We start from the raw sequence: 16,037 nt of genomic DNA, 5'->3' as shown, positions 1-16,037 counted from the left end.
GCTGCAATCTGTTGATTAAATTTTGGTATGTCTTTTTTTCCTGTGAGATCTTTGGCTGTATTGAGGAGTATATGGCTATATATGTTTTAACGGATATTTGTATCCACAATTTGATTATTGTAGTAACAGATTTTGGTATGTGTCACTACACCTAAACAGACAACATCGCTACTATTGCAATTTTATTTTGATAATAAAATCGTTGCAACCGGAAGTCAATTATTTTTTCCATTATTAATGGTCCATGTGTCTTAGCTTTATTTTACTGCCACCTAGCCTAACTGTCAACCCAAAACACACAACACAAACACACAAGCACATCTTCCAGATAGGTCACATTGTTCATTTCTTGGAAAACTAATATTTCTCCAAGGAATGGGAACATAGATGTCTCTGCCCTATTTAAGAAAAACATGTATTTAATTACTATAGCATGGCTGATATGGAGAGAGAGGGACAATAATCCTGGATGACTCTTTTTGTTTTGTTTTGTTTTCTGTTTTTAGTTACACTTTACTTGGATGGTCCGCCATTTAAAGAGTAGCCTATTTGTAACATATATATATATGTATATATATATATATATATATATATATATAGAGAGAGAGAGAGAGAGAGAGAGAGAGAGAGAGAGAGAGAGAGAGAGAGAGAGAGAGAGAGAGAGAGAGAGAGAGATAGATAGATAGATAGATAGATAGATAGATAGATAGATAGATAGATAGATAGATAGATAGATAGATAGATATCTGCTAAACATCTACAGAAAACAATGAAACAGTTGAAATGTTACAAATAAAAGACTCTGCAAGTAAAGTGTTTCCCTGTTTTTTGGTCTTTTTAATTGTAGCTGTTTCCATCACACAGCTAACAGACAAGAAAAATGTTCTATAGTTATGATGGTAATAGTTACTATAGAAAAGAAAAGCTAGTACATAAATTTGTAGACCTTTTGTCACTAACATTTGGCTAATGCACACCTGTTTTTCACAGTTTATTCTTCCATGTTCAATGGATAAAGGTCGCTGTAGCCCTTGCTTTAATGTCCCCCTGCTTTTGTGTTTATAACCTGAAGTTAATAGATTTTATGGAGGTAATCTTCACAATGCATCATGAGATCAAAGTCTGTGTGTATATGTATCCAGCCACATTGATGTGCCTCTTTTACTGTTGTATAGGTTGGTCTCTGTTCAAACAAGTTACATAAATATCGGCAGCCATAAAAAGCTGGTTTATTAAAATCTTAAAGTGCATGTTTGCCTTTGATACTGTTACCAAAGGGCTTTGAAGTTCTATTGTGTTTCAGCTAACAGGACAGTTCTGACCAATCTCGCTATAGTTGACAAGAAAACATTTCACGCTATAAGCCAGTTGGACAGGATTGGTCAAGGTCAAAGTACTACGGCTTGACATGATGATGAAGGGAGGTGAATTGGGCTGTTGTAGTGAAATTTCAACAAGTGACATGTTGGCTAAAATGTCTGTTTGATCAATGCTAACCTCTGTACTAATTTGGAAAATCTGGATGCAGAGCCAAATGAGAAGAGTGTCTCTTCCTTCAAACTGGCTCTGTCATAGTGCCCATAACCAAAGCACTCAGCTGTGACTCTTTCAGTGATGGTGCCCAAGTGGCCAGCAGTAAAAGTCTGTGGCTGTAAAAGACAGTTTCAGGCATGAGTGTGTTTTTATTTCCCTTTCCCTATTCACCCACCTGGCTCCTGCTGCTACTTTTCCTGTCTGCTGCTGACAAATTAAGGCTCTCTTTGTAGATCATATGCTGTAGATGGTCGCAATCATTTTCAAACAGATGCTTAAAATAATTACAATATTATTTCTGTTTGACGAATATATTTCATAGTGCATTATGTGGAATCTGTTTTGCAGTTTGTCATCTGAAGTACAGTGGAAATAATTAGTCGATTAAGCGATTAGTTGATCAACAGAAAATTAATTGGCTAATTGAATATTTTGATACCTGAATCATGATTGAAATCAATTATCAAGCAAAAATGTCAACCATTCTCTGATTCCAGCTTCTCCAATGTGAGGATTTGCTGCTCTAGGAAATTTTGATAAATACTTTTACTATTTTCTGACATTTTAAAGACCAAACGATGAATTGAGTAAATGAGTCAGATTAATCGTTAATAAAAAATAATCATTAATTGGAGTCAGTATCTGAAACTGAATTTTATTCTGTGGGCAGTATAAGTTTACAATATTTCAGTGCCTAACATTTTTTCTGAAAGAGTTTGAAAGAGTACACTTCTGTCTTTGAGCAGGTCAAGAAAAGCCACACCCTGATCGACATGATGTCATATAAACAAACAATTAATATGACGACACTGTCAACTCAGGAGATAACATTGTTTACTCACTAGCATGTTTGTGAGTATGTGATTGTTCAGTATGTTTTACTTTACCAAGTCCACTTGGTTGCCTATTACTGCTAACAGTGATGTCTGTTATGTTTGAACACAATTTAACTGCGCTTGTTTAACAAAGGAGACAGTAAATTAAAGTTTAATAGTTTAATTCTTGATTTTTTCTTAAATACACACGTAGATGATGAGGAGGATAATTCTGCAATGTGAGATACTAAAAATATACAGTCTTATGTTGATGACCAGCTGACATATAGTTGTGAGCCATATTTGTGCATCTAGTCTAATGGAAGTTAAACAGGTGTGCTGTGAGCACACTGAAAACACAATGGGAGCCTTCATCATCTGTGGTTCAATGGGGAGGAAATGCTTCCTTTCATTGTTCTGACGGTATCTGGTTGCTATGACCAGAAATCATTGTGGCAGCATGTGTGTTAATGAATTACCTGTCTAACCAGGTTTGACATTTTATGAGTGTCAGTTTATAGGTTGTTACTAGAAGTTTTTCTTCGTTTGAAAAACACAACTCCTGATGTTTCAAAACCACTAAAAACCAATCACCTGACACAGCCACTAGCCAGCACGTATGAGTACAGCCTGTGTCATGTCCTTAAACACTGTTTGCATTTTGCTAAGATACAATTGTGACATGAAACTTTTAGAATATTAGTAAAATGCAGCTGCTGTCGCAATATATTCAGTGCATGTTGATTTTCTTTCATTCGTTTCATTTCATTCAAAGACTTCATTCAAAGAGTCCATTTACTGTATTTAACATTAGCTCAGTTACTTTTAGTTCGACTTGTTGAGAGGTTTGCTTTTTCCTAGTTAAAGAGGACATTTTATACAGACATGAAATGTTCAACTTATTTGATTTGGATATTATTCATTATTGTGCAAATAGAAAGCTCTCTCAATTGCCAAGTGTAATTTACAGCACATGCATTTTATTTTGAGGATATTTATTTTTGGTAAGAGCAAAAAGAAGACTTTAGCCGGAGGTCATTGCTCTGTCCTCAAGCCTTTGAGGGAAAGAAAGTGCATCTCAACACTTTCTCTCCCTGGATGAACATACTCTAAAGGGAAGAGGCATAGCACAGCTGTAGAAGAGGTGTGTCCACAAAGCTCTCATGACAGGTAGACATGGGGAGGAGCTAGATTACCTGTGCAGAGCTGGCAGTCAGTGCACAGTGAACATTACACCTGTTGCACTTCCCAGGCTCTCTCTGTTTCTCTCTTCTTCTTCCTGTCCCTCTGTCTTCCCCTTCTTTTTCCCTTGACTGGTCTGAAAGCACAAGGGAGCTGACGGCCTCGCCATGGATTCCAACGAGGCCAGCGGGAGTGAGAAGGAAAAAGAGAAGGAGAAAGTGATAAAGAGGAGGAACCGGCCTGTGTTCCTGCGTTACCTGGAGAGGAGAAAGACGGACACTATTGTGGCTGATGACTCGACCAAAGGTGAAATCAACCTGGGGACGCTAGTGAGGAGGAGTCAGTCTGACAAGACGGAATACAGCGCTAAACTTAAAGGTACACCAGCTAATAACCTCCCCAGGGGTCAAAACTATGGCAACAATCTATACACACGTGAACCAACAGTCTGAAAAGTCTCTCAACTCTTTACATTGCAAACTTGTTGATGACACATTGGCTAGGAGAACTTTTAGGTAAATATTTCCACTTTACATGGACTGTAAGAGCAGCATCTATGGCTTGAGAGCAAAAATTCAACACACACACACACACACACACACACACACACACACACACACACACACACACACAGAGCACGCACTGGTCTATAGCTCTGGATACTGGGCACCTGTTGTGTTACTATGTGTTGAGCAGGAGATACTCCCACAGGGATGAAGCCACATATGCAAACTGTGCTCCAAACTCAGGCACAGAGGAGTGGCTTTAGAAGTGTTCCAGACCAGCTAGTAAACAAGACCCATACACCAGTGACGTGTGAAGAAGGATTTACAGATTATTTTTCATCACCAAGTTTAGCAGAAGAGTTTCAAGAGATGTCAGACATTTAGTCTTACAGTTTGGTTTACACTGAATATAACATTTTAAAAAAGAACAATTTGCAGTGTTTGACCCAGAAAGTAAGAACTAGTTGGAAAGGAGAGTAGTGATAAAAACAAATCATCAATCCAGCTCTATGATGCCTTATCACAACTGCTGACATGGTCTTTTCAGACACACATGTCCACATTTCAGAAAAACTGGCTTCACCTGTCTTTAGAGTGCCGTCAATGACTGGGAATGCTGCACTTCAGGCAAAATCAGCAGGGGGTTACTATTGAAGATTAGTCAAAGTATGTTGGCTTTCCTGGGCCACTTGTTCCTGGACTTCCTTTTCTATAAACAATTAACATTGCATGCTAAAATGACTATCAGTACAACACTTGGTGTTGTACTGATAGGATAGCTTTCACACACACACGCACACACACACACACTTGCCTTATCGGCAGCTGGTCTGTTTACTTGAAATAGAGACACTCTCTATTCCTTTGTACTTTCTGTTTTCTTGACCAACCTACCATCATGGCAGGCAGGGTTGTCAAAAAACACTGGGGTGTTTTCAGTAAACCAATCATCTGCCCTGTTTGACTTTAGCCTCACACCTGACAAGCACTATTACATATTTACAGTGGTATTAACATTGCAAATATTGACAGAACGATGACTTCACAGAAAGAGGAAACATGTGAGTTGCTGCTCAACTTTCAGTTCTCAGCTGCTTGTCAGACAGGTTTGTCGAGCCACAGAACCATGGCAACGTGACATCAATATGCCTAATTATTTACAGTAACTAAATATAAAAGTTCTGGCAATGATTTACCAGCACAAAACCCACATAAAGGAACAGTAATAAACCAAATATTTCTATGTATTTATCCACAAAACATGAATGGAACAGGTTACTTTGTTATGAGTGTATATTGCATTCTTTCTCACTTTGTGTGTGTGTGTGAGTCACCTTGAGACTTTTTTGGCATTAAACATTTTGTGGCATTTTTTTGTAATTAGACACAATGAATGGTAACATACCTAACACGGTAACTGTCCAACTTTCCTTTTAGTGAAAAATAAATCCTTTTAGTGAATAACTTTTATAGACATTTTCAGGCTTTCTTCAATACTTTATCCAAAATATATTCTCAGTATTCACAGTGATAAAATCCCATTGCGCACTTTGCTGTGTGGCAAAGTCTAACGTGTCATTTTTCTTGATGGCGATACATGATACACCATGCCTTGTATTCTGTTCTGGGGCCGTCTATTGGATCCCTTTCAATAGGCTGAACAGTGAAAAGCCCTGTATCCACTTTCATGGGAACTCCTGTGCCGGCAACCATACCTCACCAAACATAATGCTGGCAAAAGCGTAAGTCAGCACAGTTTGAGATCCACTGCTGAGTCTTGACAGGGTATAATACATTTTAATTTTTGTAACATTGTGAATGCGTCAGTGGGGAGGAATCATTTCAAGGCCAGTTTTGAATGGGACAACTTTCACACAGAATTGTGAAGTGCTTTTAAGCGAATCTTTATTCGTCATTTCCCTTATTAAGACTTTGTACAGTGGCAAGAAAACATTGGAGTAAAAGCTGATGATGTATGAAAACCAGAATAAAAACAGAATATGCTTCTGTCCAACGAGCCACCAAATACCTCACCTGATCTCTCATTAAAGGGGACTTTTCTCACGGGTGGAGGTTTTCAGTGATTCTGGGGTCTCTTTTCACACTGAAAGCCCATGTAGACACATGACACTTCATGATAGTGTTGAAACATCAATGTGATACTTCTTTTACATTACATTTCCACTGGTAAAACTGTTTGTCTGATACTCCTATAATGAAAAATGTTATTCCAGAGTAAAACAGTGGAAATATATTTAACAGGAATTTTTATTTAGCTTCATTAGACTCAGACTCAACAGATAACCTTGTCTATTTCTTGAGGTATTATCAGGCATTGACAAGTTAATTAATAACTGCTGGGGAAAAAGCTTATGACCGCACAATTTGGTTTAATGTTGAGCTGTATACATTGAGTTTACCAAACATGTTTTTACTAAGTAATAGCCAAAGAAGCTGAACTCTTTAGAAATCTGTGATTTTTAATCAATTTCACTTGTTACATTGTCTTCAGTCATTCAGAGGAGATTAAAAAAGAGGGAAGGAGGGTATAGCAGCTTCTGCTGAAACACAAACTGTACAAAAGGCGACCACATTTAAACCAGGTATTAAAAAGTGATCTGTATCAAGATACAAGGGGGAACTTGAACACCTGCACAATGCATTCCAATCGAACACAATAGTCCTTCAAATTAATATTACCTATGTGAAGTTCAAAATGCTCAGTTTTTGTTGAGATTTGCAATCGGCAATGATTCACATCTGCAGGTTTTCATTTATTTCCTGTATCTCAGGAAAATAGAAAAGTGTATATGTATGCAGTGTTGCAAGCAGAATGTGATCAGACCTCTGTCGGAGTCAGCAACGTGTGAACACAATCTCTGCAGTGTTCGCATTCATTAGAAAAAACTGCCCACTGGCCAGAATTACATGACCCATTCCACTTAGTTTCACCAAAAGGCAGCCACTAGTTACTGTACCATTCCCACATGGCAACACTGTAGCAGCATTCACAGCATCTGCAACTTGCAACTTGTTATTCCTGTTGCCTCCAAAATGAAATGATGAGGAAATATAGGATTATAGGAGGAATATTTTCTCACTTTTCTTGCATGCTTTGCTTATTGTGTGCAAAAAATAAGATCTGGTTAAAAAAAAAAACAGAGTTACAGTAATGAGAGCATATACAAATACCAGATGTAAATACAAAGGGTGTGACTGGACTTATCGTTACCCGGATAACTAATGTGTGGAGTATTCTTTTGAAAATGGTCACTGGCAGTGTGTCTGTGTGTCCTTGCATATGTAGGTGTGTGTTTATCACACCCCCCAACACACTCCCAGTCTGAGCAGATGGAATGCCTGAGCACGGCGTAGCATTACATCAGCGGCACGATTAGTTCCATAACCTGACACAAGCCTCGTAGCCTTCTGTCTCCCTCCCTCCACCTCTCTCTCTCTCTCCCCCCAGAGAAGGAAGTGGTGTGTAGCGTCGATTAGGCAGCGAGGAAGCATTCCTCTTCCCTGAACAGACACTCCTGCCTGCCATGCAAAGCACAGAGCAGTCACAGACTGATTAGGCAGCAGAGCAATAAAAAAAAGAGAAGTGAGCCTGACTGGCATGTTAAGTGAGGCCTTTTGGCGCTTGAGTCAAAATAATTAGATCACCGTGAAATACGGTGATCTAAATAGCTGCTAGGGCGTCATGCGTATATGTTAGAAGAGATGTAGGTTTTTCCAAGCATGCACAGCCCACAGGGCCACAGTGTTTACCAGCTCTTTAGAAAATGTGCCACAGATGGCTTGAAATGCTGGCAAAAACATACAATGTTTTGGAAACTGCAGATTTACAGCAATGTAGATGCACTTGCATCATCATCAGTTTTCTATGTCCTTGTATCCTGTATGACTCATTAGGCCAGATGCTGTGATTGCTACAGTACATGAGAATGTGAATAGCCATCTAAAAGTAAGCAGGGGAAAAAATACACCTGAGCTTATGTTTATTTTATAATAATTTCATAATGTCATCTTTTCTCAGAGAAAATGACACCACATGACCTGTCCACTCCCCCCTCTCCAGCACTGGACCCAGAGGAGGTCCGTTTGAGAAAGATGAACCGCAGGGCAAAGGTCATTCAGGAGCTTGTGCAGACTGAAAAGGATTACCTCACAGACCTGGAATTGTGTATCAGAGAGGTGGTCCAGCCTCTACGAAATTTGCAGGTAAATGCTTTTCAGGATCCACAGTCAACAGTGTCACTTGCCTATTTGGTACATCTTTACATTATAAGCCTAACCCTGACCTTAACCTAAGTCTTACCTGACCTTATTTCTACCATTTACCATGACAGTAACCCTGATTCAGACACTAAGATTGCGAGAATCAGTTTAAACTTTGGATACTTTTTACAACAAATAATCAGGAATCAATATTGGAATATTCAAACAGGTGAATGAATATAAATTACATCTTATTTATACAGTAAATAAAGATTCTGGTTTATTGAAAAAAGAAGAAGCAGATTTTGATTGTTTCATTTGCATTCAAGATGTGAAATCCATAACTTTATAGTATAGTTTCCTCATCCTCTGTTAGGTTGTGGATGTAGACAGGTTGTTCACCAACATGGAGACACTGTGTGAGGTATCTGCAGCACTCCTTCACAGACTGCATGAGGCCATGGCTGACCCTGATCTAGAAGCAGTTGTCATAGGTATTGCCATAATGACTCTTGCCTGATTGTGTGATTTTATTTGTTGTTGTTTGTTGACTTTTACTGCTCTGGTTAATATTAGACAAAGGATCTCATGTCCCATTTTTATCTGAAGGAGAAGTATTCATCCAGGCGAAGGCAGCTTTAGAAGATGTATATAAGATTTACTGTTACCATCATGACGATGCCAACATGTCACTCAAATCCTATGAGAAAGAGGAAGAAATAAAACAACATTTCGCCACATGTGTATTAGCTCTAAAGTAAGTCATCACGTCCTCCAAATATTTTTTTCTAATTATTTATAACTTATAACTTCCCTGATATTCTAAACGTTATAAGTTATTGTGTATAATTTTTGTGGTGATTGTGTTTCTTTGTGTTTCTAATTACAGGAAAATCTATGACCAAGAGTAAGTACCCTTTAATGAAAAATCGATATTGGCATTTGAACTATACTGAATGAAGTTTTGGTTATGTTTTTGTTGTCATGCATAGTTTCCTTTCAGAATATGTGATCTGAAGGTCATAACAGTTCAAGTTGATCATTGTTTACTATATAATTACTTATTTGCACAGAGGGAAACCCAACTTACTGAATATGGGTTCGCTGCTCATCAAACCGGTCCAGAGGATCATGAAGTACCCGTTGCTGCTTGGGGAGCTGTGGCAGGCCACACCTGAAGACCACCCTGACTATCGGCCACTGCAGGAGGCATTCACTGCTGCCAAGATCATCAATGTTAACATCAATGAGTTCAAGAGACGCAAGGATATAGGTGAGATTTAATTTACGCTGACATTTACATGGGTATTTTATCATTGATGTCTATTTATCAAATTTGTGATTTTGCTACCTGTGAGCACAAAGCAGGCTTATTGTAAATTAGCTCCTATGCTGTCCTGTTCATTCTCAGTTATGAAGTATAAGAGGTTGGAAGATGAAGGCACATTGAGGGGCAAACTACACAAGTTCAACATCCACTCTATCCGGAAGAAAGGTGACAGGTTTGCTGGCTATCTCAAGATCCTCACTGGAGTTGAACCACAGGTAAAATCACACAAAATTCCACACTTACTATAACTGTAATAAAAAATGAAATAAAAATGAAAGAAAAGTTTTGAGGCTTGTGGACTCGACACTTTAAATGAAATAAAGTTTTCTGGCCAAAAGGTAATGTCAATTTGATATACAAATTTCTGCTTTTATGCAGTTGTTAGTGGTCTTTGCAGGTGCAGAAACTCAACATTTAGAGTAAGGCATAATAAAGGCATAACTGGCATTTTGCTGGCATGTAGGCAACATATTTAAACTCTTCTGTCTGTAGGTGAGAGATGAAGTATTTGACAGAGAGGAGAAGCTGTTCAGGAGTCTGGAGAAGGCTGTGAGGCAGCTGGTCAAGAATGTTCAATGTTACCTGCAGCACACTCAGGTAACATGTTAGCGTTTCCTACTACAAAATTAGTGTGTTTTAATGGTTGAAAATATCAACCATCAAACTTTCTTTCAACTTTTTTCTTAATGTATTTTCTGCAGGATATGGTGTCTGTGGCTGTTCATAATGTACAGGAAATGGAGGACATCATGAAGAATCCAAACAAAAATGGCACAAATGGCTCATCGCATAGTAATGGAAATGACCCCTATAAGCACTTTGTAAGTATGGCTTTTTTTGTACTTCACACCAAAATGTTATTTGTTTTATTCAGGGCATTATTTACTTTACTGTCCAGCTTTTCCCTCTTCCCTTTCCACTCTGAATCTTCTATATTTGTGTCTGTCCTTACTTTGCTGTCCTGTTCCTCCCATTCAACCACCAACTGTGAGTCATCTGTCACTTTGCCTACCTGTCTTCTGTCCATTATATAAATCCTCTTCTTATATGCCGCTAACCTTCCTGCTAGATCCTTCAGTAACTCTGCCACCTTCCCTTCCCTGCCCTATTCTCTCTGAGGATTGCAGTGTTGCCAATTCTGAGATAACTACACCTTTGCATAAGATTCTTTGTGTAGCAGCTCTTCACTGCAGCAGTGCCTCAAACCAAAGTCTGTAATGAGCTTTACAAAATAAGTGTAGATGCAAAGGCATATGTACTCCAAGAAGAAAAGCAACAGACTTATTTTATATGAAAAGGATTCCATTGTGTCTGCTATAATAAAACATGACAGCTGTAACTGATTACATTTTCACCAAAGAAACAGTTATTTTTCATTCATGTATAGTGCTACCCATTATATGCTCCACACTATAATAGATGAAGTCTATCTGCTACAGTCTTACTGTAAGCTGAACAATATCACTACCTCTCATTTGTCTGCATGCAAATCTGTTGTTGTTATGTATTCAAGATGAATGACATTTAATAGATCATATATTATTAAAAAAATCTTGTAAAAACACACAGAAGTACACTTATAGAACCTGTTCACATGTACTAAATTCATAATAGAGAATACTTAATGAAAATGGGTAGACTGATCCTGGATATTGCTATTCATCTTCTGCCACCTCATTGACTTCTTCCTCCAGAAAGACAGTATGGAGCGCTTGGTCCTTGCACCCCTCTCCTCCTTGCAATGCATGTTCACAGCACCACAGAAGCTCATCCAGAAGCGTTATGACAAATTGCTGGATTACTGCAGCCGCCTGGAGCGCTCTTCTTTTTCATCCTCGTCCTCGTCATCCACCACTTCTTCCTCTCCTTCCCTGGTGTCAGAAGACCCATCAGGTCCCGCCAGGAGGGACTATGAAGCTCTCAATGCCTTGCTAGTGGAGGAGTTGCAGAGGTTCAACATGGCGGCCTATACTATCCTGACCAACTGCGTGGTGTATCTGGTGACCCTGCTCAGAGGGATGATGGATAAAATACTACTTTGTTCCCCATCCATACAGCAGATACCAGTGAGGATCCCACATATAAATCACATATTATTATTTTTAGTCTATTTAATATTAAAACTAACATGTGCTATGTTTACCTTTTCAGGCTCCATTATCAAACATTGCTGAAGTGCAGAACAGCATCATGGATGAGCTGAACAATCTGACTTTTGTCAAGGATAACGCACAGAAGTTAATGGAGCGAAAAGTCAGCTTCGAGAGACAACGAGACAAGAAAATAGCGGTAAAAAAAAGGAAATAATGTAGAATAGGTTATTATGTACACATCTAGAGACAAAAATGCATATTATAGCCTGCAATCTGTACTATTTAGATCCCTGGTCAATTGTGTAAACGTTTGTAAACTTCTCATTGACTCCAGGTTAAAACAGAAGTCTATTCCTCTTTCAAAATGTTTTGAACCAATTCCAAGCCATAAACAAGCAGCTATAAGTCTTATCAAAGGCAGACAGCTCCAGGCTGTGATTAACTGGGGCACTTGGCAACCCAAAGCTCCACCAGGTATCAATGAGAGTATGTATCTATATGTGTGTGAAGGTGTACACAAGCATGCACACCTGTACATATATGCGAGTGTGCTTGGACATGTGAGTAGATCTATTTGGAACTCCTACCCCCAGGAGCTTATTGATAACCTACATCATGCCTACATGTGCTAACACACCACACCTACTTCAAAGAATTACGTAAACACTCCTTTGTGCTGTGCTGTCCTCCAGATGCCGGAGGTGCAGCATCAAACCGAGGAACAGCGCGCCTGGCTGCTGGCAGAACACCCACCTAGCCGTCTGTATCAGCTGAAGAGGAAGTGTAATGGCTGCCAGGAGCAGGACCTCAGCCTGCTGGAGGGAGAGCTGGTAGCCCTGCTGGAGGACACTGACCCATTAGGCAGCAGCAGCCGCTGGCTGGTTCACACTGGAGGCAAGTGTGTGTGTGTGTGTGTGCATAAGAACAAAGACCCTCAGGGCAGAGGAAGCTCTTGGTGCATTCTGTTAGTAAGACATAGGTGAATTAAGTTATCACACTAGATCATCTGCAGGTATGGTCGGTATAGGTCTCCTTTAATACACATTGCTCTGTGAATACACCTGCATCTATTAGATGACTGAGGCTGTGTGACACACCAAGCTTTACTTTCTGACACTGACAACAACACAAAAGAATCCACCCCAGGAGCTCCTGTGATGTCATGGTTGCTGGTACCTCTTTGCCTGCCTCTGGAGATGGTTGCCACACAACAGGGCTAACTCCATAGCTTGTCTCCATCTCCCCTCTACATCTCGCAGAGGCACCTGAGATCCCAGTGTCTTGTTTGGAACAAACTGCTGCGCGTTGTAAGCAGTGTTACTTAGAGTACAAAGCCTCTCCCTATGGGTATTCAGAAACAAGGACGGAGAGATGCCGCTTGTGCGCCTCTCTGTACTCGGCAATAACAAGTTCTTTTTTTTATGAGCTCAGGAAAAAGAGTGTGTGTATGTTTCTTGGTGCGAAGTACATTCTTCACAGACTTGTCTTTTCCTCTGGGATTACAAGCATTCCCAGGAAGTTGTTCATTCTTCTGTTGATATCAACACTATGAATATGCTTACCTCATATTTACACAGTCTTCAGTTCGCTCACAAGGATTTAAGATTGTGTAAGCAAATGCTCTATCTTATGCTTACAACCTTAATGTGACACATGCAGTCCCACATATTAAACACACATTTATCCTCTAGAAATGATGCACATTTATTTTTCTGAAGCAGCTTTTTGATTAACAAAGGAAAATGATTAATGAATTAGCTACAGTTTGTTCTGTAATTACCTTACTGTTAGACATTTAAAAGGTCAGTTCACCCAAATAAAATAATATATTATCACTAGTTGCATCTAGCTCCAGAGATAGTTGTTTTTTTCCCCTGCCCAGGTTTTGTTATCCGTCTCAGGGATTTGTCTCCTCCCAAATATGATGTGAATGGAATTTTGATTATAGTGCTTAAATAATTGAAAAAATACATTTGAAAAACTCAGAAACAATGTCCTGTTTACTCTGGATAACCCACAGACCTCACTGAGAACACTTTTTATTGCAACTTAATTCTACCGAAGAAATTGTCTGTATAAAAATGGTTGACAGCGTGTTGTGTGGATTATCCAGAGTAACTGGGACACTGTTTCTGAAGAGAGATACTATTTCAGTGTTTTGAGCACAAACAAAATTACATTCACCCCCATTTTATTGTGGAGGAGGCAGTAGAGGAAAATGAGAATTGTTTTTTTTTGTTTTTTTTGCAATTTGGCTGGACCAACCCTTTAAATTGACTCAGAGGTCAGGCATCCTGACAAACTATCCCTTTGTGTCACTGTTAGGTAAACAGGGCTATGTCTACTCCACATTCCTGAAGCAGTACAACCCTCTGAGGGACTCCCAGCGGGCAGGCCAGATGGCCAAAGAGCAGCAACAGCAGCAACCGCTTGCCATGGTGGATGAGGACTTTGACGACCTCAGCCTGTTTGTGTCAGGCAGTGGCAGCAGCAGCCTGCGCAGCTTCAACCTCAACACCACTGACAACAGCTCAACCCTCTCTGGACTACAGGGGGAGCCAGAGAGCATGGAAGACCTGGAGGACACACTGGATGCTGACGCTCAGCAGGTGTGTATTTTTTCAGAACTGTTCTTGCACCATATGGATGTCATTTTAAGACAATGCAGTGCTTAGGACTGGGTTGACAGGTAAACAATCTTTGTTCAGCTCAGTTTGGTTTCCAGCTTGAGAACAATCAGGGTCAAGAATATTAATGTCCTTTGAATTTGAAAACATTGTCCAGATGACTACGACTGAAACCTTTTCTACAATGGAACACTCCTGGACGAATGAGGGACTACACCGTCTTGTCCTTTGAAAGGTTTTGCAAAATCAAGAGTTGCAGAAAGACTATGCAAGACCGTGTGTACAGACAAACCAAGCAGTATCAGAAAATTTGAAAAATAAGGGACAAAACTGACACACAACAAACCACATTAACCTCATAATTATAATAAAGTAACAGCCCAGCAAGCCACGTAACTTTAACTAGTTTTCTAACCAGCCATAAGTGCCTGCTCATATATGAGACTCCATCTATAAAATATGAGGGTTGTTATTATAGAGGGCCAATAAAACTGAGGTGTATAGTTATATAGACTGGATGAGTTGAAGTTCTGTCAGGGCTGTGGCAGCACACTCAATAGCTTTACAGTGTCTCTGTCTAGCTTGCATTGAAATTAAATGGGGTGAATAACATTACATGATGACGTTGCTGTCACTCCTCGGTTTTGTCGTCCTTGTGGTCATGTCTTCATCTGCTATGACTACCCAATATGCCTATGATCTACATCATAACATGACATAGTTATTGGTCTTTAAATATAAAATGTTGAAATGGGTCAGTAGATTCTAACCAATGAAAATGAAGACTGGTGGTAACATTCTGTCCATGCGGTAAGTTAATAAACAGTGCCACCTTGTGGATTTACAGGAGGATACACTTAAATATTATTTCATGATGTTAGTGCAAATTAAGATTTGCTATTTACTATTTTGGAGAGAAAAAAAACAGTTTTTGTGTTTGTCACCTGCACTAAACTACTGCTGTGAAAATTTTCAAGCGGTAGAATTTTTTTGCCCCTGATCTGATTTGTGTCTCTTTCCACAGTTTTATGCCGTGTATGCGTTTCAAGCACGCTGTGACCAGGAGCTCACCTTGCAGGAGTACCAGCATGTCCGCATCCTCCAGTTCTGTGACCTGGGAGGCAATAAGGACTGGTGGTTAGCTGAGGCTAACGGACAGAGAGGATATGTCCCTGCCAACTACCTTGGCAGGATGTCCTATGCATAAATAGAGGCCCTCTATTTATGCATAGGATAAAAAGAAAACCAAACCATCAACAACACCAAACCCAAAACCAACCTGTGGCATTTTAAACAAATCAGCTTACTCTTGAATACATAACTGAAATAGTTCTGACTGTAAAACATGTCACGGTTCTGCTTTGTGAAAGTCAAAATTGCACTGGGTATCACTAGATGTTATCAGATGTCTCATACCAAAAGTGTTGATGTTGAATAATGTTGCTTGATCATAACAAGAGAACTCACCAATGGGACCAAGAATCTGTGATGAATATAAAATAATGGTAGGAAAATACAGGGCACTGTGCTGAGCACTTTTTGTACTTCAGTGTTGTTGACTTTATATTGATAATGAAGTGATTTACTCATGAAGTTAATTTTATATGTGAACTGATTTACAGATGAAGTATATGTTTTATGTGAAATGAAGAAATCTATGTCATCATATATATTTTAACAATTGCATCGCGAATAAACATGAGCCATTCTCAATGTGTCCCGCAGAATAT

General features: G+C 39.3%; 1 protein-coding gene across 3 annotated transcripts; it reads left to right on the top strand.

The window, feature by feature from the left end:
• The first annotated feature begins 3,378 nt into the window (after positions 1-3,378).
• On the top strand, positions 3,379-16,020 carry arhgef38 (Rho guanine nucleotide exchange factor (GEF) 38). Of its 3 annotated transcripts, none has more exons than XM_044189780.1 (14): positions 3,413-3,908; positions 8,118-8,260; positions 8,634-8,751; positions 8,867-9,014; positions 9,147-9,164; positions 9,331-9,530; positions 9,669-9,802; positions 10,080-10,184; positions 10,289-10,408; positions 11,282-11,653; positions 11,739-11,876; positions 12,373-12,574; positions 14,006-14,289; positions 15,332-16,020. In XM_044189780.1, the coding sequence occupies exons 1-14, from the start codon at positions 3,698-3,700 to the stop codon at positions 15,512-15,514; spliced, it is 2,376 nt and encodes a 791-aa protein (XP_044045715.1). In that variant the 5' UTR covers positions 3,413-3,697; the 3' UTR covers positions 15,515-16,020. The 3 variants fall into 3 exon arrangements, with proteins under 3 accessions (XP_044045716.1, XP_044045715.1, XP_044045714.1); XM_044189779.1 differs by having other exon boundaries at positions 3,417-3,908; positions 8,076-8,260; XM_044189781.1 differs by lacking the exons at positions 9,147-9,164; positions 9,331-9,530; positions 9,669-9,802; ... (5 more) ...; positions 14,006-14,289; positions 15,332-16,020 and having other exon boundaries at positions 3,379-3,908; positions 8,076-8,260; positions 8,867-9,018.
• Positions 16,021-16,037: the final 17 nt, after the last annotated feature.

Source organism: Siniperca chuatsi, linkage group LG3 (genome assembly GCF_020085105.1).
Source record: "Siniperca chuatsi isolate FFG_IHB_CAS linkage group LG3, ASM2008510v1, whole genome shotgun sequence".
In the NCBI taxonomy this organism is placed as follows: domain Eukaryota; kingdom Metazoa; phylum Chordata; class Actinopteri; order Centrarchiformes; family Sinipercidae; genus Siniperca; species Siniperca chuatsi.
This window is presented reverse-complemented; position numbering and strand designations above follow the sequence as displayed.